Source organism: Equus caballus, chromosome 11, assembly GCF_041296265.1.
Source record: "Equus caballus isolate H_3958 breed thoroughbred chromosome 11, TB-T2T, whole genome shotgun sequence".
Lineage (NCBI taxonomy): Eukaryota > Metazoa > Chordata > Mammalia > Perissodactyla > Equidae > Equus > Equus caballus.
The window spans coordinates 21,327,209-21,347,623 of record NC_091694.1 but is presented as its reverse complement, the minus strand read 5'-3'; the positions used below and the strand labels follow the sequence as shown (position 1 = coordinate 21,347,623).

Here is a 20,415-nt window from a genome sequence, read left to right as displayed (position 1 = left end):
CAGATATCTCTACAGAAACCAGACACATACATGTGAAACATAGGCTATTGGAGTTCTATCAAGAAGAAATACAGAAGTCGAGAATTCTGTCCAGTTGGGTATCCCGGGAAAGGTAACCAGTGGTCACCTCTGGCCTAAGAGCTCCTCAGAGCTCATCTGTGAAAAACCCTTTACAGGCACCATAATTAGAAGACGTTACCTGGCCAGGCCATCTGTCCTTCAGAGGCCTCTGGGTGTGACCTGCATAGTTCACATCTTCAAACACTCCTTTGTTACTCTCCTCTGCCTCATCACATAGCGACAAGCTTCTCTATAAACCAGGGAACTGGACTTTTAAAGCCATTTGATTTGCTAAATAGAATCCATTTTTGACCTTATTCTCTGGCAGAATTCATTCCATTGGCTAAAACCCATGATTTCTTCCATCTCAAAATACACACTTCTTACTTCAGAACATCCTTGCTCAAGCGTTACATGTTTGGAGGATGCTCCTCTCTACTAAAGCCTGATCATGGTCCTGGCCTGGGCTTCTACTGAGTATGCTGTTTTGCATAATGGCATTGATGTTGTGTGTCCCTTTGTAAAGTCCCTTTGTTCCACTGATTTGCATTTTTCTCAAAGGAGGTGAGCGTGGGGTGAGGATCCCTGCCGTCACCCCGACGACTGTCTTCCTTCCCAACCATTTAAAAAGAGTCCTTGTGGTCCTTGGTGACCAAATATGAGTTAGGTTCAGTGCCAAGAAGTGGTGAAGACAAGGTGTGAGTGGTGGAAGCCGTCAGCCCTCCTTCGTTCCCCTGTGTGTGCAAAGTTCTGTGCACTGATTCTGACTGCAGAAATCCCAGTCTCCGGATGCAGGGAGTCTACTGCAGACGGAAATGGGGAGCTGTGGTCTTGGGATGCTCTTTTCAAACCTGGTATTGCTATATATAGGTGCATCTCAACCAGCGGGAGGGAAAGGAGTGGCGTTTCAGGCTAGCACTTGGAAATTGCACATAACCCAGAGTTACCTTTTCTATGCTGCAGAAAGACATCTGGGGGCATCCAGCGGTCTGTGCCCTGTGAGGGAACACATCCGTCACACACTGCAGTGGACACAAAGATTGAAGACAACAACTGCGTGTAGAGCCTCGTACTCCCATGTCTCCTAGGTGTTAGAAAATGGTGCCAGAGAAAATCGTAGGTAAAGAAAACCATGAAGTCGCTTAAGAGGCTGAGCATATCAATTTATTATTCTGAGTATGCAACTCTTGAGAATTTGATGAATGGAAAAGGCAATTCATCACCTTTTTAATTCAAATTAGATAGGATTTTACCGTCTGATTTCTTAGATCCAGTCCCACAATCCACAAAGTTTGTTTCTTTATCAATGTTATTTTTCCACCTACCAAGACATACTCTAGACACTAGGAGCACATCTATAAAAGACAAGTCCTTGCCTTAGAGTGGGGTGACATTTGTGACAAGGCTCCACACTGGGCCTATGGGGGTGGTGCCACACTCACCCCAAGGTCCTTAGACATGTCACCATCTTTCTTCCCATTACCCTGTTGGTGGCCCAAGAGCCGATCAAAGTTGAAACTAGTTTCCTTTGCGACTGTCTAGAAAAAACACTCCCGTTTTGTTCTTTACTCTTACACCCACAATACTTCTGACACCAGATGTGTGGGTTTTCCACACACAAAGCAATCCTCTGTGACACCACCTGGGTGTCCTACAATTCAACTCAATTCTGACCTTATCTACCTGGAGTTAGTGTCAGATCCCACAAAAGGGCTCAGTCCTACAACACTGCCCCCATTTCACACACCAGTGGCAAGTCCCAGGTTGTCACCTGTACTTCTGACCAACTGGCTATAAATCAGGGTTCCCACAATTCCCTGCTTGAGTTTGATAATTTGCCAGAATGGCTCACAGAACTCAGGGAAACACTTACTTACGTTTACCAGTGTATTAGGAAGGATATAATGAAGGCTACAGAGGAACAGCCACATAAAGAGACACACAGGGCAAGGTTTATGGGAAGGGGCGGAGCTTCCATGCCCTCTCTAGGTGAGCCACTCTCCCAGCACCTCCATGTGTTCTCCAACCTGGAAGCTCTGCGAATCCCATACTTTGAGGATTGTTATGGCGGCTTCATCACGTGGGCACGATCGATCATTAACTCAGTCTCTAGTCCCTCTTCCCTGCCTGGAGGATGGGGGTGATGTGGAAAGTCCCGAGCTTCTAATCACAGCTTGGTCTTTCTGGTGAGCAGCCCCCATCTAGGAGCCCACCAAGAGTGGCCTCATTAGAACAACAGGCCCTCTCATCACCCAAAATTCCAAAGAAAATTCCAAAGAATTTAGGAACTCTGAGTCAGGAACTGGGGTCAAAGACCAAATATTAGAACAAAAGATGCTGCTAGTGTTATCACTTAGGAAGTCACAAGGGTTTTAGGCGCTCTGTGCCAGGAACCCAGGAAAAAGACCAATGTACATACTTTCTATTGTTTCACAGCAATGGAAATAGAAAATATCAAAACCTCAATTTCTGAGCTGCCTGACCTCAACCAAGTTACTTAACCTTTAAATGCATCCGTTTTCTCCTATGAATATTTACAATAATATTGACACACCGGGCTACTGGTAAGAGCAAAGGATACCAGTGGGCAGAAGTCCCAACACAATGCCTCTCACGGAGGAAGCACTTCACAAGGGCCAGTTCCCTTCCTCTTCAGGGTCTCCAAACACCACCATCACCCCTTTTAAAAACTTAGCGTTTTCAGAAAAACAAAATAGACATGGCTGATAAATATACGAGGGCATGCTCTCTTTTTAGTTTGATGCAGTCTCACTTTATTTTTGATCTTGTTGCTTGTGCTGTAGGTGTCATATCCAAAAAATCATTGCCAAGACCTATGTCAAGGAGCTTTTTTCCTGGGTTTTCTTCTGGGAGTTTTACGGTCTCAGGTCTGGCAGTGAAGTCATAGCGGAGCAGGCTGAGCTCTGTGACAGTACAAACCCCGCTGGGATTCCACCCCTCGTCCTGCTGTAGATCCATCTGGAAGGGGAGTGATGGAGCTGCCTTCATCAGGTTTGGGCAGCAACAAGGTGATCAGAGGAAAGCCCCTCGCCTGCACAGCCATGCACGTGACCCTGAGCCTGGTCCACTTGACCTCCCTTTGTCACCTCATCCCACTTCCTCATAGGCACCAATGCGTGGTTAAGTGGCCCCACGTCACCACTCTGTGACTGCAGGCTCAGCTTCCAGCTCCTTTAAATTTGAAGTCTTCTCCTCCGTGCACTGGGAATAGTGATGGTACCTGCTTATTGGATCGCTGTAAGAATTGAACGCAACCAAGCACAAATGCACAGCAAAGCTCCTGACACCTGCTGAGCCCTTCAGAAAGGCACACTTTATTTTTAGATAAAATAGAAATAATAATATCCACCTCAGGGGGTGCTGAAAGGGCTCAAAGGAATAACGTATGTGAAAATTGACAGTTCAGTCTTGACATCTAGTGGAATCAAGGGTGATATCAGAAATATTCTAACCAGTGTTGGCAGCGAGCATAAAGGAGACTGGTGGAAACCACCGCACAGACAGCCTGGGCCCCCCAGCTGAATATCAGCACTGAAATGAAAATACTAAATAAACACAGTTCATATTTTCTTTCAAAGGAAGCTAGGTATTTCATCCTTCCCACCATCTTGTACAGAAGAGGGGCTCCAAAAGCAGGAGAGAGAGAGGAAAGTGCCATGAGAGGTGTTCAAATACGGGGCTAGGGCTTGTTCAAAGCAGCTGAGAGCCCTCCCCATGGGGCCGGCCTCCACAAAAGCTTCCACCTGGCCCTGGAGCCCAGCTAGAATTGGGACAGGCAAAGGTGAGAAAGAGAACATTACACATGGGAGCCAATGTTTTGGGGGTGGCAAAGCAGTTTGGCAGAAGTACAGGATGTGTCAAGAAGATTAGAGAGAGCTGAGCTACCAAAAGCAGGGAGGATCCAACCAGAGTGGCCTTGAACACCAAGCTGAAGGGCAGACACCCCACTCTGTGGGCGTGTCTGCTCCACAGCACCCAGGACAGCGACTCACCGCCGGCTGTGCTCCCTCACTAGTGAACGAGTGCTGGCAAGTCCTTAAATAAGGCAGGATCTGGATTGTGAAGAAATAAACCCATGTCCTGACTGGAGTCCTCTCATCACGGTCCTCAGCAGTGGCACTTGTTGAATGGCACTGGGGGTAGGACCAAGCAGTCGGGCCTCTGACACCAACGTTTATTTCTGGCACCCGCAATTCATCTCCATGAACATTTATGGAATGCCATCCTCCAGGCAACCCCTCCATTTCTCCTATATCAATAGTCACCCATTTTTCCCTGCCTTTGATGTCAGAGCCCCAGGCCTCGCCTTAGCTTTTACTGCAGCTCTTTAACGGTCTCGAAGTGCGAGCAGTAACCGGAGCACATGTTGAGAACCTGCCATCTGCTCCACTGCTGAACCTCAGCCCCCAGCTCCTCCCTCTGCTCCCACTGCCGCACCTTCTGCAGGCGGTTGGCCAGGTGGTCATTCAGGGACTGCATGGACTCCTTCTTGCTGCCATTGAGCTCTCACTAAGCCAGCTACAAGTATCTACAAGTTAGCAGGGTTGCTGGTCCCTGGAGAGGACAAGGCTGGATGACCACAGGAAAGGCCAGGCTGGACTGGCCATGAACCACAGGCTCTGGAAAGATGGTTACTAGACTGGCCACTCTCTTTCAGGTGGGCCCCAGTGCGGTGCTGGAGGCTGGGCAGCCGCTGGGCACAGAGTCCCTACGCTGGCTGCATGGAGCTAGGAACCTGCAAACAGCTCTTTGCAGAGCTCGAAGAGCAAGGGTTTCTGGTCCAGCTAGAAGCCATGGTCCTGGAAGCTGAGCTGCACGTTGGTTCCAAGGGTCAAGCACCCGAGTGTGAGAGTGCTGTGTCACCCAGACCCTTCATCCACCCACCGTGGGAGCAGGCGCACGACACCTGTTCCCCCGTGACACCCTCATGTCCGCTGCCGTCAGAACAACCACAGTCAGGTATTCAGGCTCCATAAGTAACTCCCTACCTCACAAAAGAGAGAGGCGGCTGCTTTTGGACTCTGTGTTACAGGCTTCTGTTGCTAGAAGGGATGTTTCATGTCATCTCTTTAAAGATACCCCATGGAGAAGTTAAACTCTGGTCCCTGAGCGACCACCTGGTGTCCCTCTGGAGTGGCACTGCCTTTAAGATGCAGGAGTCATCTCACAGGCAGAGTTCACTGAGCGTGGGGGCCTCTAGCCTCAGGGGGGAGCCCCCAGAGAGGCGGAACAACAGAATGAAGGGGTGCTAAGGTGTTAGAACCAAACCAAGAGAGCAAATTCAACCCCTTCCTGCTTCAGCTGGAGACAAGAAGGGCTGTGAGCTCCCCAGGGGCACAGAGCAAGTCAGCTACAAGGCCCAGGCTGGGACTGGGGGCTCCTAATCCAGCACATTCTCTTTCCTCTACCCCAAACCTGTTCTATTAAAGGGGAAAATGGTAAATATTTTTGGCTTTACAGGCCATAGAGTCTCTTTGCACTACAACTGTCCAACCCTGCCGGTGTGGCACACAGCGGGCATAGACGATTCGGAAGCGAATGGGTGTGGCTGCGTTCCAGGAGAATGTTATTTACCAAAACAGGCAACAGCTGTATTTGACCTGCGAGCTGTAGTTCACCGACCCCTGCTCTGCGCAGCACAATAAATGAGGCCTAACAAGTGGATCCCTCGGAGCACGTGGGGAGACCTTTAGTGCGCTCTGGACCCGGAGGGCTGGAGCGGAGGAAAGGCGCCATCAGGTAGACTCCAGAACTGGACACTGGGCCTCAGACACGGACCCTCCACTAACCGAGGTGGTTAGACCAAGATGAGAAGTCCATCCAGATGCTCTTTAACCTTGGAGCCAAGCAAAGCTGCCCACGTGATGATGTGGTGGTGTTGCTGCCACTCCTGGTGTTTCTGAAACACGGGCTCCAATGGCTCAGAAAGTGACTGAGCTGCCGTCGGCACTGAGGAGAATCAGAAGATGGGGGCACTTGTTGGAAAAGCAGAGTTTCTTTAACCAGCATTTATTGAGCACTTACAATACACCAGGCATCACGAGAGGCATTTTCACGTGCATCCTGTCCCAATTGTGTGTAGAAGGGAGAATTAGTCCTCCTTCCCAAGGGGGAAAGGAGACTGAGATGCACGGGGGTTTGGGCAATCTACCAAAATCGCACACACGCTAGTGCTAGAATGGGGATCCCAGCCCAGGTTTTCTGAAGCCAAAGACACTGACTGTTGCCATTATGGCAAGATGCTCATTGGTGTGTTCAGTCACTTATGTATGACTAAGAGACAGGGCTATATGGAAATAAACTTATCTCGACCAATTGTTCAAAAAGATGGACATCAAATGATCTTAGGAAAATTGTTCAAAAAGATGGACATCAAATGATCTTAGGAACTTTCTGTTTAGCAAAATTGAGATCATTGCATTCATATACTAAATTTACGAAACCCAAAAGAGAATTGTTTTCTTGTTAACAATTTTCCCAGGTATGGCCTGGCATATCGTTTTTTGATCATATTATAAAAGTTTTCCCAGAGTAGTAGGGAGGGTACCATTCAGTGCATTTCAGTCCGCAAACCACCCAGCCTCCCGGTCACTGTGTCTGACCCCTGGGCCATTCTCCAGGCTTCCTGAAGGCAGCTCTGCCCAGTGGGCCGTCCTCCCTACCCCTAGGAAGGGGCCTTGCTCTGGGGCAGAGACAGGCAGAAGTGAGGCCCAGACTCTTTAATGGCCTCAGAGAAAGTTGTGTCTTTGAAACACTGGCCCTTTCTTTCCCATCCCCACTCAAGGAGGATCCCGCTGCCTCTGGGAACTTCTCCCAGACATCAAATATGTGAGAGGTTTTATTACCTTACCGTGGCCTTGCCTAAGTTTCGCTATAAACCGGAGTTAATTAAATCCAAATGCTTTGATATGAGGACAGAGCCCCTCTGAGAATCCCCACACGTAGCACTGGGTCCAGTTTCCAGGAGGTCCTGGTGCTGGTGGGCATAAACATTTCTCAAGATCTACGCCCACGCCTTCCTCATCCGTCAAATAAGAGAGATGGGCCAGGTGGGAGCTTAGCTCGTGACGTCTCTATCTTGGAGTACCTTCCAAACACGGAAGATGGTGGCCATCCGTCTCCGGCAGGGGGCGGCGCTCGTGGCCCTGTGCTGTGCAGCTTGGTTTCCTGTAAAATCTTTAACAGGCATTTGGGTGGTCTGATAGGTCTTGGCAAGTCGGAGTGACACACGGGTGTGGAAACAGGGACCAGGTTAGATTGGACAATCCATGCTGGGGAAAGGAGCCTGCAGAAGTCCCCAGAGTGTCCGCAACTCCTGCGTGATTGCTCCTGCTGCAGCTCTGGCCACAGCCTGAGGCCCCAAAAGACAGGGAGAGTCTGAGGGGGTGGTTGCTAGCTATTTTTTTAAAGGAGAACTGTATTCCCAGGGGAGAGTTTCAGCATCTCAGAGAAAATGTCTCTTCTTAGGAACACGAAAGAAGGGCATAGGGGAAATATTTGTTAGCCTGAAAGAATAATAAACCTTGGTGCTTGGAGAAAGCAATAAAGTGCTAGGAGAGACCCGCTAGGCTTGGCGTCAGAGTGCTTGGCTTCAATTCCCGCCCGTGGGCTGCATGTCTGTGAGCAAATCTTTCCATCCATCTCGCTGGGCCTTAGACGCCTCGTCTGTAAATGCGAGAGCCTGGGCCAGATCGTCCGTAAGGTTCCTGGTGATTCTGACAGTTTAAGACAGTGCCATCTAATAGAACTTTCTGCAATATTCTCTTCTGAAATACTCTCTGTCTGCACTGTCCAGTATGGTACCACTAGCCATATGTAGGTACCGAGCACCTGAAATATGGCTAATGCAACCGAAGAACCGAATTTTTTTATTTTATTTAATTTCATTTTAATTAAAAATTAAATAGCCACATGAAGCTAGTGGCTACCATATTGGACAGATCAGGCGTAGGATTCTAGAGCCAAAGATTTGGTTCTGTTCAGTCTACTATGTTTACCAAGCTAAGTACATTCTAGACAAATTTTGCACAGGGATTGGAATGAAGGACGGCTGGTTTGCACTCAGGCATCAGAACACCCAGTTGGCCAGGAGCTGCTCTCCCTGGCCTTCCAGCTCATTGAAATCCTCCCCACCACCCCCCACCGCCGCCGTCCTCTCCCCCGCCTGGCTCAGCGGTGTGTTTGTGTCTCCGGTCAGGCTCATGACCCTGTCTGCCAGACATGCATGCAGGATCATGTCCAGAGAGCCCCAGGCAGCTTCAGGATCCAACCCACTTCTCATCACTTCTTGGCAGGTCCAGAAGGCAGATCCTTAATAGAAACATCACCTCAGCTCATTAAGGAAGAACTATGCGTTTGGAGGGTGATGTTCAGAAAGGTGTTCGAGATTCCTGTTCCTGGCTGTCTCCTCTTTATCTGCCCTGGCCAATCATACCCTCAGGTCCTTCACTGAATCTCTCAAACTGATCCCTTATTCTTCCATCCCCACTGTCATCGCCTTAGTTGAGACCCTGTTCACATCTTCCTCACGCTATTCCTCAGCTTCCTCCCTGCCTTCGGCCATCCTGTTTACACTCCTTGGTGAGCCTTTCTAGAATACCACTCCGGTCATGTCATCCTTGGGCTCAGATCCTGCAGCAGCCCTCTCACCTCCTTCAGGACGGAGTCCAGGCTCTTCGTGGGCAAACCAAGGCCCACCACAGGCTCCCACCTTCCTACCACCTGACCTTTATGACCACCAGTCTTTCACAGGAACTGGCTGCTCCAGCCAGCAGAGCCACTCAAGGCTCCTCGGCGTGACTTCTGCTTTCCTGCACACCCCACACACCTATACCTCTCTTGCTCTGTAGACATTCTAGTCAACCTTCCAGGCCCATCACAAATGCCACCAGCTACATAAAGCCTTTTCTGCTCTCCCCAAGCTGGTACTTTCTCCCGATCTTTGTCAGCACATGCTCCTTCTAGGTAGGAACTGGGCAATGTAGCAGAGTGGTTAGAATAATGCCACAGTGGAAGCAGCTAGACCCGAGTTCAAACTTTTGTCCTTGCATGTAACCTTGGGCAACTGACTAAACCACTCTCCACATCCCCATTTCCCATCTGTAAAATGGACACGATGCCTGCCTTACAGGGTTCAGGAAACCGCACAAGTTAATTTATGTGATGTGCTCAACACAGTACCAGCGGCATCATAAGTGCTAAATAAGTGGTAGCAATGGTTATTATTATTTTTATTATTATTATTAGACCCTTATTGAAGAAGGAATGAGGCCTTACACACACTGGTCTTAGCTCCCTCTTTAATTAGAAGTGTCTGGACAGTGGGGATCACTTGCATTTTTTGGTATCCCCTGCACCCAGCTGTAGTTTGCAAATAGTGAGGACTCAGAATGTGAATTGGTTGAGCATCTCTGGGGCCTAAAGATCTATATTTGAGTTCTGGGTCCACTACTTACTAGCTGTGTGACCTTGCACAAGTTTCTTAACCTCTCTGAGCCTCAGTGTCCTCATTTATAAAGGGGAGAAAATAATGGTATGTTTTGCACAGATTGTTGCAAGGATTAAATGGGACATTATTAACAAGGTGTCTGGGGGACTACCATGTGGATTAGCCAGCCCGTAATGTAGAATCTGGCACGTACGAGGCAATCGGTGAAGATCTTTTGAATGAATGATCCCATTGTACCAGCTGTAATGAGGTTTAGGGGTGGGGTTATTACAGTATTATTCTCAATTACAGTAGTTTGGCCAGGGTTTCTGCCATAATTATCTCCCTCTGTTCTTTTATTACTTGGCTCTGGACCGATCCCCCAGTTTTAACTGGTTTATGGCATGCGGGACTTTTTAGTGAACACCTCTGAAGCCCCTATGGAAGCAGAAGGGACATAGAAATAAATATAGAAATCGGCCACTTTCCTCTTGAGCCCAACTGTGTAGAATTGGCCGTCAGATACAGCAGCGTCAGTGACAAACAGAGAAAGATGTCTCTGCAGGACCACCAAATGAGGCTTTATTTTCCAGGTAACTCGGAACACGTGCTCCTGAAGCAGCGGAGACAACCAGAAGCATCAGCAAAGAGAGCGATTTGCCGGGGAAGTGAGCCGGGCAGGCGCTAAGGGGTGGGGGCTAGGGCGCCCCCTGCAGGATGCAGGCGCATTGCGGACGGCCCTCCTCCTGGTACCGCTGCACGTGGTGCCTGGTTCCTTGCTGGCCCGGGCGGACCCTGCTGTCTTGGCGGCCACCCACCCGTGGTCAGGCTCATCCTGAGGAGGCACCAGCCGCCCAGCTCTGGTCCCTCCAGGATCCACCGGTGCTGAGGAACTTCAGTAGCGGCCGGGAGGGCAGGTAATACAAGGTACACCGACGACAGTGCATGGCACCACGCTGCGGGGCACACTGGGGGAGGGCGCACAAGGGGGACAGGAAGGCGTGGAGCACGGGTTACAGGGCAACCTGCGGAGGAAAAGCAGGTGGGGCGGGGTTAGAAGGAAGCCAACTCAGCAACAAGTCCGGTCAATTCTGCCCCCGACGCCTCTCAACCCCACTGTGTGCCTTCTCCACCCAGCTTCCCTAGTCCCAACCGCCATCATCTTCGCCTGTGTAACCCCAACGGCCTCCTAACTAGTCTTCCCAACCCCACGCTCGCCCCTGCTAACCATCGTCAACTCAGTGGCCAGAGTAACCGTCTACAAACACAAATCTCATCGTGCCCTCCCCCGCCTGAAACCTTCAAGGGCTCCCATTTGCTCTGGGATGAAGAGTGGCTTCCTTCAACCCAACTGTTCCATCCTCCTTGAAACCTCCTCTGATCTCTGTGTGTCCACTCGCCCTAGGGTCCCATGTACCTCCTTCCAGAGTGATCTGCGACTGTTCTGTTATGGTCTGTCTCTCCACTAGGGAGGGAGGTCAGCAGCCGTGCGTATTTGCCCACCCCATATACTGAGCCTAGAGCAGGCGCTTCATAAGAATGTGTTAAATAAGGTGAATTAATCAATTGATATAGAAGGAATACACGGCACAAGGAGAAAGGACGATCTCGGAGACGGACAGCTGCGGGCTGAAAACTAGAAACAACACGCTGAACATTGGATGGAGGCCAAGCAGCCTAGAGATTGCACAGGCAGCCCAAGGACCACATCCGGCCTGAAATGTGTTTCATTTGGCCGGCACTATATATTTTTTAATTTGTTGAAAATATTTAAAAATCGGGAGAATTTAACATGTAAAAGAAGTCCAGATTCCCTTGAACAATCAGAAGATCCAGCGATACCGGAGCTGCGTCTCATAGGGTAGAAACGGCCCTGAGGGGACGGCACCCTCGTTGGACAGGGCACAGCTCCCTGCTTCTCCGCAGTCTCACAGCGACCCATGTCACTCATATATGTTAACCGCCTGGGCCTTGAAAAACATTTGACTTTGCAACCCTTGTCCTGGAGGATAAGATTCTGAATGACAGAGAAGCGACGCTGAATGTAGAATAAGAAACTGCCTGCGAGAGTCATCAGCCCACCGGGTGGTCCATGGCCCAGAGGTGTCCTGCGCCCAGACAGCCATCAAGCCCTGCCGAGCCTCCCTGCACAGCGGCTGGGGGCGGGTGCCTCCTCTGCCCTGACAGAGCCCCCCCACTGCTCACCTAGACCACCGCCAGGGCCTGCTTCCTCTACTCAGTCCTTCCTGCTGCCATCTGTGCCATCTTCCTGAAGAGCAGCTTTGAGTTCTCACTGACTTGGTCAAGAAACGTTTATTGAGCGTCTACTACGTGCCAGGAGCAGGGGATAAAAATATTTCATATTGTCTCTGAGTTCTAGGTGTTTGCCCTCTAGTGGCAGAAATAGTTGAGCAAATTCTATCATTTCTTCCTTGAAAAAAGGCCTCCCACCTGCCTAAAAAATAAAGCGCTTCTTCCCCAGCCAGGCCTTCATGGCTCTCCACGAATGGGCCCCAGCTGACTTTCCTGTCCTCCTTCCCACCACAGCTCATCACAGGAAGCTCCCTATTGTCCTCCCAAGCGCCAACAATCCCCCGCCTCCGCCAATGTGACCTCCAGTTGCCCGTCTGCCTGTCTCCCCAGACACTTGAGAGCAGATGCCTTGTTGTCCTCTACCTCGGCGTCCCCCATGGTGCCTGGCACGTGGTAGGTACCAGGAAGGAGTCTGTCGACTTGGAATCAAACAGAATGGTCTGCAACAGGCCAGGTTGGGGATGGCAGCGTAAACACCTGCCTGACTTTCTTCAGATCGTACTAGCTTCCTAATCACTTCTTGATCATGACAGGGTTCTATCTTAGAGTAGATCCAGTTGCTTCCTATGGCCTCGGCTGACCCCGACCCACGTGTCTCTGTGCGGCCTGGGCTGGGCCCACGTACTTGCAGTCCTCGCTCTCCAGCAGGCCCCGGTACGTGTTGATCTCGCACTCCAGCCGGGCCCGGATGTCCAGCAGCACCTGATACTCCTGGTTCTGCCGCTCCAGATCGCAGCGGATGTTGGCCAGCTGGGCCTCCACGTTGCTGATCAGACTCTGCATCTGGGCCAGCTGGGAGCCATAGCGGGCCTCGGTCTCCGCCAGGGTATTTTCCAGAGAGTCCCTCTAAGGCAAAAGGAAAGACAAAATAAACCCGAGGAGCAGACCTATTTTCCACAGCCTGGTTCAGAAAGAACCAAGAAGAGACAAGACTCCCTCGGGGGCTGGGAATGACACCTCCCTACGTCACTGCAGAAATTGAAGCCCAGAAAGGTCAAGGTTAAGCAGCTGGTAAGTGACGGACCAGGGTTTGAACCCGGGTCTGTGTGATCCTGAGTCGCTTATTCCCTCCTCAGCCTTGCCTGGCTACAGGCTGTGGCTCTGAGTTCGCCTGGAGCCCCCCCCTTGGCGTCATTGAGATCAGTGGCCTTCAGCCCTGGCTGCACATTAGAGTCACGTGCAAGGCTTTTTAAAAGACCCAGGCCCAGGCCCCACCTCCAGAGACTCTGATTTAATCCATCCTGGCATGGGGATTTGTAACAGCCCCGCACGTGGGGTCGAGGAGCGTGGGTTTAGACGGGCAGGGCAGGCTAAGCTCATAACAAGCCTTCTCAGGGAGTCGTGTTTGACAGTGGCCACCTAACCTGTGTCAGATGTGAAACATGCCCTTTTTATCTCTGATCCTGGTCTTGGGAGAAAGCTCCCCCTGGGAGAGGTCAGCTGCGCAAGCTTCTGTGGTGGCTGAATCTGGGCCTCCTCTTCCTCCTCTTTCCTGAATGCCTGCATCTACGTTCGGTGCTGCCCGGGAGCCAGAGCTGGGGGAGAGGGGCCCACCCAGCTGCACTCACCAGGCTGTGCTGGGCCTGCAGCTCAATCTCCAACGTGTTGACCGTTCGTCTCAGATCAATGATATCCGACTGGTAGCTCTGAAGCTGCTCAGAGCTCGTGGCCACCTGCTGGTTAAGCTCCTCCATCTGCGATGGGGGACACAAGAAAGGCTGAGAATGCCTTCTCAGGGACACTGGGGGGGGGGGCCAGCCCACCTGCGGGAGGCCCACCTGCGTGTTGAACCATTCTTCCACATCCCTGCGGTTGGTCTCCACCACCGTCTCATACTGACACCGCATCTCTTCCAGCATCCTGTTCAGGTCCACAGGGGGCGCGGCATCCACCTCAATGTTAAGGCGGTCCCCAAGCTGGCATCGAAGGGCACTGACTTCCTAAAAAGGCACAAGAGCCCCAGGCAAGTCACACAATCCCAGCTCATCTCCCCTGGGAGACGAGAAAAGATGGAACAGAAGATCTCTAGGTTAGAGGGGCCCTTTGAGGGCCGCAGTCCACTCTGCAGTATCTGGTTGGTCTTCCAGCTCCAGCCGGACACACCCATGATGGGAGAAGCACTCCAGCTAAACGCTTCCTGTCACTTTGGCGGAAGCCAAGAGCAGCGTCACAGTTCGTTTGGTCCATTTGGGCTAAAACGGGAAACCTGTGCCCTGTGTGTCTGGCTACACTCCCAGCCTGCGTTCGTCTGGGAAGGAGGGCGGCAGGAGCCTGGCTTTGCTCGGTTCAGGCACCTCCCCAGGCCCAGCTGCCAAGGAGAGAAAGTTGTCACCGAGGCTGCCAGAGTGTGTGATGATGCCTCGTTAGTGACTTCTTGGTGGGGTTCCCAGTCCTCTGATTTAATTGGGATGAGTCAGGTGCCTTAGGGCGCTCAGCGAGTAGTGATGACTGAGTGTTACTTTACACTTAAGCCTAAGGAAACCCAGCCAGGACTCAGAGGCACTTGTTCTTTCAAACCCCAAGTCAAGAGGCTGAGAGTCAACCCAGGGAAGGAGGGAAAAACCACAGAGCCCAGGTGGGCTTTACAGGGGCCCAGCGGGGAAGGGTTTCCCTCCGAGGACCTGCAGGAGATGAGGAGAACTCGGAAAGCCTAGGGTCAACCTGTGGCTTTTGGATTAAGTATATTATATGCAGACAGAAGAGAGGAAGAGGAACAAGGATTGAGACAGAAAAAAGAAGAAAACCGCTGTAGTTCAACTGTCTCTTAGAAGAGATGGGGGTCACCACCAGCGATCCAGCCTAGCAGAGATGGACAGGCCATTCCTTATGGGTTCCAGAACACAACCCCCTCCGTCCCTAGTGCACCGTTCTACCCTGGTATGTGGCTCTCATGAGAAAAACAAATGCCGTCACCACAAGCGTGTGGCTGTCACGCACATGCAGGAAATGCAGAAGGAAGCTTGCTAGCATTTCTGTGCACTGACCAAGTGAAAGATGTCTGACACTCATGACCTCATTCAAGTCTCGCAGCAACACTGCATGACAGAGTTGAGCTGAGGAGGCTCAGAAAGGTTAAATAAATTGGGCAAAGTCCCAGAAACAATATGCTGCAGGCCTGGGAATTTCAACCCACATCTACCCAACCCAAAAGCCCACATTCTTCCCACCCCGCTTCCCAGGGTCACCTTAACTTGACTTCCGGGCTCACCTCCTCGTGGTTCTTCTTGAGGCAGAGCAGCTCCTCCTTCAGGGACTCCACCTGCATCTCCAGGTCAGCTTTGCACAGGGTCAGCTCATCCAGGATCCTGCGCAGGCCGTTAGTGTCGGCTTCCACCAGCTGCCGCATGGTCAGCTCCGTCTCGTACCTGTGCAAGGACAGGGTCAGCAGCAGAGGGGTAAAACTGAATACAAAATTCAGGGAAGACCTTGTCCTGCGGGTGCTTTTCCAACTCTCTGTGAAACTAATGGAAAGCTGCCCAAGCTTGTACAGGGAGAGGGGACCCCCCCCCCATCCCCCGGCCAAACTCACTTGGTCCTGAAGTCATCAGCAGCCAGCTTGGCATTATCAATGTGCACAACCATCCTGGCATTCTCTGCCTTGGTGCACAGAACCTGGGGGCCAAGGCACAGAGAGGGGGTTAGTCTGGGATGAGAGGAAGGAAAAAGAACCCAAATGAGGAGACAACAGCTGATGGGCCCTGCAGCCTCGCAGCCATCCCTGTGGAAGCCCCTGGAACTCTGGGGGATATTTAATGAACGACGAGTCCTTGGAGAACAGGAGATTTATTTTTTAAGCACCTGGGTCTTCACAAATCCAAATGCCCATTTTGGATGCAATGAGCAATGTGAAAGGAAAAAATCTCATTAAGTCTGATGTCTTTCATGCAACAGTTAGAAGGGTCCTTAACGAGCACTGACATTTACTGAAAATTCACCACGTACCAGGGGCTGCGCTCAACACTTCACCTGCATCAACTCACGGAATCCTCTCGACAGCCCCATTAGGTAAGGACCATTATGATCCCCATTTTACAGATGAGGAAACTGAGGCCTGGAAAAGGGAAGGGACCTCCCAGTCATGCCATGAATCAATGGGAGAACTGAGACTACATCCCAGGCCTCTTTCCTCGTTAAGGGGCCTGGCTGAGCGCTCAAATTGTGAGATAATCCCGTGCCCTGGGGAAGTCTCTTTTCTCTGAACATAGTTTAGTAAATTAATGAGATTCAAATCTGGAATGCCAGCTCTTCCCATCACCTTCCCAACAAGTCTCTTCACCGCTTGCCCTCACCTTCTGCTGGAGCTCCTCGATGGTCCGGAAGTAAGACTGGTAGTCAGGACACATGGTGACCACCTGAGATTGGCAGGCCTCTTGGATCTTGCTCTCCAGTTCTGCATTCTCCCGCTCCAGCTGGCGCACCTTCTCCAGGTAGTTGGCCAGGCGGTCGTTCAGGAACTGCATGGTCTCCTTCTCGTTGCCATTGAAGGTCCCTTCACAGTACCAGCTGCAGGTACCCAGAGAGCTGGAGATGCCACTGGTTGGCCGGCAGCTGCTGGGCTGGCAGGAGCTGGAGAGGTACGTCTTGGAAAGGCAGCTGGCCGGCCGGTAGGTGGTGGGCATGCAGACGGAAGGCACGCATGTCACGGGCTGGCAGACATAACCCAGGCACAGCTCAGGCCGGCAGCTCTTGCTGCTGGAGCACACAGAGGAGGGCCGGGGGCAGCTCTTGGTGGAGGCCGGTGAGCAGGTGGATGTCATGTTGGGGAGGCCCCTTCTCCTCAGCTGCAGTGACCTGGATCACCAGTGTCTACAAGACCGCATCCTGCTTGGGCCTTTTTATACCCTTGGAGTGAGGGGGCTCCTGCTAGAAAGTCATCATGGATGTTGATGTTTATACCCAGCCCCAGAAGAAGCTGCTAATTAATTTTTAATTTGGTTTCCAATAAGGAGTTTCTTTCCTCATAAAAGAGGCCAAGCTTGTCATTTGGCTAAAGCAGGACTCTGGGCTCCTGTCATTGATCGCCAGGGGAGGGCTGCAGGACACATCTTCAAAGGATCGCCTCCACGCCTGGGCCCTCATTACCAGGGCAGGGCTGCCAGGATACCACAGCAGCCTGGCCCTGGGCCACTAGTGGCCTTGCCCCCTGCGCCCCCACCGGCTCCGGCCCTGAGAAAGGCCACAGTTCTGTGGGGCAGTGGCTGCTCCTTTTAATGGGAGCATTCCCTGTCAGAAGAGGCCTGGCCCCTTAAAGAGGAAATGTGTGGGAGACAGAAGCTGCACCCATACTAGCAGTGGTATAAATCCAGGGAGAAAGGAGAAAGAACGTCTGAGGCTTCTTAGCACGCATTGTCTTCCTACCAAGAGGAAGAAAATACAATCAGGGAGGAGAGAACAAACTCAGGACACAGACAGAGAGCCTAAGAATCAGGGACATCCTTCCAACTGGACACGACTGAGAAACAGAGACGGGAGGACCATACTCTTGGGAAAGGAGATCAATGTCGTGAAGATCTCTCTGAGGCAGATGCTCCGTCTTGAGCATCTCTGGATCCTCCCCTCCATTTCTTGCTGCTCCACGCGCAGAGTTGTCACAAGTTCGATGATTGTTGAACAGACTGAGCTTGGACAGGCTGGAACAGACTCTGCTTTTGCTTTCTGCAGTGGTGGCCAGGGAGGGCTCACTCCAGGACCTCGGAGACCGGAAGCAGCATGAACCAGCTCCCTTGAGAAGCCACACTATGCAGCCCCAAGATGAGCTAAGTCTGGAAGCATGTCCCCAATTATAGAAGCCTTGGGCATTCCTTAAGAAAGCAATGGGCAGGACCAGGGGTCCTCAGTCCTGCCTGCAGTACTTGTGGGCTCACACACTTCCTGTCTAAGATGTGTGTGTTACATAGACACTTTTTATTCATTAATCTTCTCAGTAAAATATTGGAGTATAAGTACTTTCTTATTTTTCATGTATTTCTAGAAGTGTTGGTGAAGCGGCAGCGAAGGGCAAATGCCACCCAGCCATAGTCCCCAAAATTTGTTGCTTAAGAAAAGTCAAGATAGAGATGCTACCTTCTAACTTGCTGTGTGATCTTGGGAAAGTCACTTCTCTTGGCCTCTGTTTCCTCATGCAAATTGAAAGGGTTAGACTAGATTATCTCTCAGTTTGATTTCCTGCAACAATCATAAATTCCAGTTCCTTTGTCTGGATTAACTGTTTAGAGAAGACAGTGGCATTAGACAGAAGGAGCTGTGACAGCAACCACGTGGAATGAGACTCATCAGACCACTCTTTAAAATCATAACCAGTACTTATGTAACATACATAAGTGCCAGGTACTGTGCTGGGTGCTTGGCATTAATTTGCCCGTTTAATCCTCACCAAAATAAATTACAATATAATTACTGTAAGCAGGTGTAGGAGGGGTTCTCAAAGTGTGGTCTCCAGACGCGCAGCATCAACATCACTCAGGACCATGTTAGAAACGCAGTTTCTGGGTCCACCCCAGACCAACTGAATCAGAAACCCTGAGGGTAGGGCCCCACCATCTGTGTCTAACGAGTCCTCCAGGCGCTTTGGAGCACTGCTGAGGTATAGGAGTGTGTGTATCTTAACGCTTGCCGCCAGAATTCCTCTTGCAGAAAGAATTGTCTTTACTTGAAAAAATGCATTAAGAAGTTGTTGGGGTAGAAGGCGGGACCCCAAGTGCCTTGATGCTGGCTAGCAAGACATCAGAGGGAGAAAGAGGAGAAGAGTTTGAAGCTCCCAGGGCAATCGTGGCAGGAAGGAGTGAGAGGAGAGAGAGGCAGGAGCCAGGAAGAGAGGCACCAGGAAGGTGGTGAGAGGCTGTGACCTGTGTGACACAGTCCCACCTCATGGTCCCCAAGAGATCTTCAGCAAAGACCACCAAATTCAGATGCTTGGCGTGAGCAGTATTTTACATTGTGAAGGAAGGACTGAGTTTCACATCAGAGTGGTGCGAAAAACGAGAGCAGAGTGTTCAAAGACTAGACGTCCGGCCAGTGTGCCAGACCTGGGGGACATTTCGTGGAAGAAGTGGGGGCCAGGAAAGGCAGCCCCAGGGCAGGCTCACAGTGGGTCCAGATTAGGTCCATCTGAATCCAAAGGCTCTCACTGGAGCCCAGCCCCTCTGAGGCCAAAGCGAGCTATTGAGCAAATATATTTATTAGAAAAAGGAGAGGGAGAGAAGGGAAAGTGATGCAGAAAAAGCCAAGCAAGTGGGAGAAAACAGGAAGGAATACTGGTGAGAGTTTGGGCTAAATAGGTCCAGGATGAAGGGCCTTCTCAAGTAAGGGCAGGCAGGAGGCGTGTCCAGGCCCAAGACCAGCTCCTACCCTCCGCTCTTTGAAAAAACAAAATGACTCCAGAGGAAAGACTTACAAAAACTGAATTTAGGTAGTTCTACCAGCCAAAAAGCCAATTTGCCAACCTGCCCGTGTACATAGCACGCTCCATCAGCTTTCTAGTGTCTCGTCCTTACATACAAACAGAAGGATCCCAGACATTTGAGAGAAGTTTCCAACATGAAAAGCAGAGACAAAACAAAACAAGCAAACAAAGAAAACAGTGAAAAAGAGGAAATTGGGGAAAACAAAACAATGCAGAATCTGCAACAATCTATTAAGATAGATAAATATATTTTTTTAATAATCTCGGAGATCAGTATAGCAGTTACATCCTTGAAACAAGAGCTGGATGTTATAAAAGAGGAACAGAGAACAAAAAATAGCTCTTTGGAATTAAAAGTACAGAAACTGAAATTAAAAATTCGGTTCAGTTGTTTGAAATTAAAGGAGAGAAAAAAGCCAGAACTAAGGAAGAGTCACAAGTACAATCTGGGATCAGATGGCACTAAGGTCTGGGTCCGAGCTGCACTGAGAGGCCTGTTGCCCCAGCTGCCTTGCCCAGAGGCCCCCCCACTAATGCAGGAGCTCTCGGCCCTGGCCGCACAGGGGAACCCTTGAAGAGCTTTGAAAAACTCCAGCGCCAGGCCACATTCCAGACCAACTAAGTCAGGATTTCTGGGGGTGAGACCAGAAATCCATATTTTTTTAAAGTTCTTCAGGTCATTCCAAAGTGCAGCCAAGGCTGAGAACCTCAGGCCGAATGGAAAGAGCATCATAATTTAAAAGCACAAGCAAAGGGAGTAAACAATAATTAGAGGCACGGCTACACAGGATCTGGGTAGCATATCTTGGGGGGAGTCAGGAGGAGCTTGGAAGGCGCTTGTACCACAAAGGATGCCATAAAGAGGAAGCATGTGGTTTATGTAAAACAGTTCACTGGAGCCATATGCTCAAGAGAGCATCCGTGTGCTGCTTGCTGCCATGGCTTCCGGCACTGACTTTGCTCCAAGTCAGAATTGGACAACAAGTCATATAACTCCACGTCCACTTTGGCTGGCCTGCTTTACCCTGGGCATTGCTGCTCAGAACGAACCTCAGAAATGAATGAAACCCCGGACAAGGAAAAGGTGGGTGCCCACTATCAGAGCGATCCAGGCACCCAGCTAGAACAGAATCAACAATGTTGATCGGCTTTCACAAGCCCAGCATGTGCTCAGCAAAGCATTAGGGATTAT

The 20,415-nt window shown here is 50.7% G+C and overlaps 1 protein-coding gene and 1 long non-coding RNA gene across 3 annotated transcripts in view; one reads left to right on the top strand and one right to left on the bottom strand.

The window, feature by feature from the left end:
- Window positions 1-20,415, top strand: part of LOC138916242 (uncharacterized) — a 49,300-nt gene that overhangs the window by 24,320 nt on the left and 4,565 nt on the right. The window contains exon 2 of the long non-coding RNA XR_011423224.1: window positions 10,102-12,832. This is a non-coding gene — a long non-coding RNA (uncharacterized lncRNA). The remainder of the gene's footprint in view (window positions 1-10,101; window positions 12,833-20,415) is intronic.
- On the bottom strand, window positions 10,069-19,402 carry KRT32 (keratin 32). 2 transcript variants are annotated; one of them, XM_070227292.1, is made up of 8 exons: window positions 16,111-19,402; window positions 15,351-15,433; window positions 15,030-15,186; window positions 13,600-13,761; window positions 13,390-13,515; window positions 12,447-12,667; window positions 11,714-11,801; window positions 10,069-10,533 (listed from the first exon to the last, which is right to left on the bottom strand). In XM_070227292.1, exons 1-7 carry the CDS (start codon window positions 16,576-16,578, stop codon window positions 11,741-11,743), a joined length of 1,278 nt encoding a protein of 425 aa, XP_070083393.1. In that variant the 5' UTR covers window positions 16,579-19,402; the 3' UTR covers window positions 10,069-10,533; window positions 11,714-11,740. The 2 variants fall into 2 exon arrangements, with proteins under 2 accessions (XP_070083393.1, XP_005597974.1); XM_005597917.4 differs by lacking the exon at window positions 11,714-11,801.

Bases quoted from the DNA above. Each gene is read 5' to 3' on its own strand.
- KRT32 (XM_005597917.4), bottom strand. From the start codon at position 16,578: ATGACATCCACCTGCTCACCGGCCTCCACCAAGAGCTGCCCCCGGCCC. The intron at 15,434-16,110 runs GTGAGGGCAAGC...CTTGGCCCCCAG, and splicing joins TCGAGGAGCTCCAGCAGAAG to GTTCTGTGCACCAAGGCAGA. The intron at 10,534-12,446 runs GTACGTGGGCCC...TTTCCTCCGCAG, and splicing joins CTGGAGAGCGAGGACTGCAA to GTTGCCCTGTAACCCGTGCT.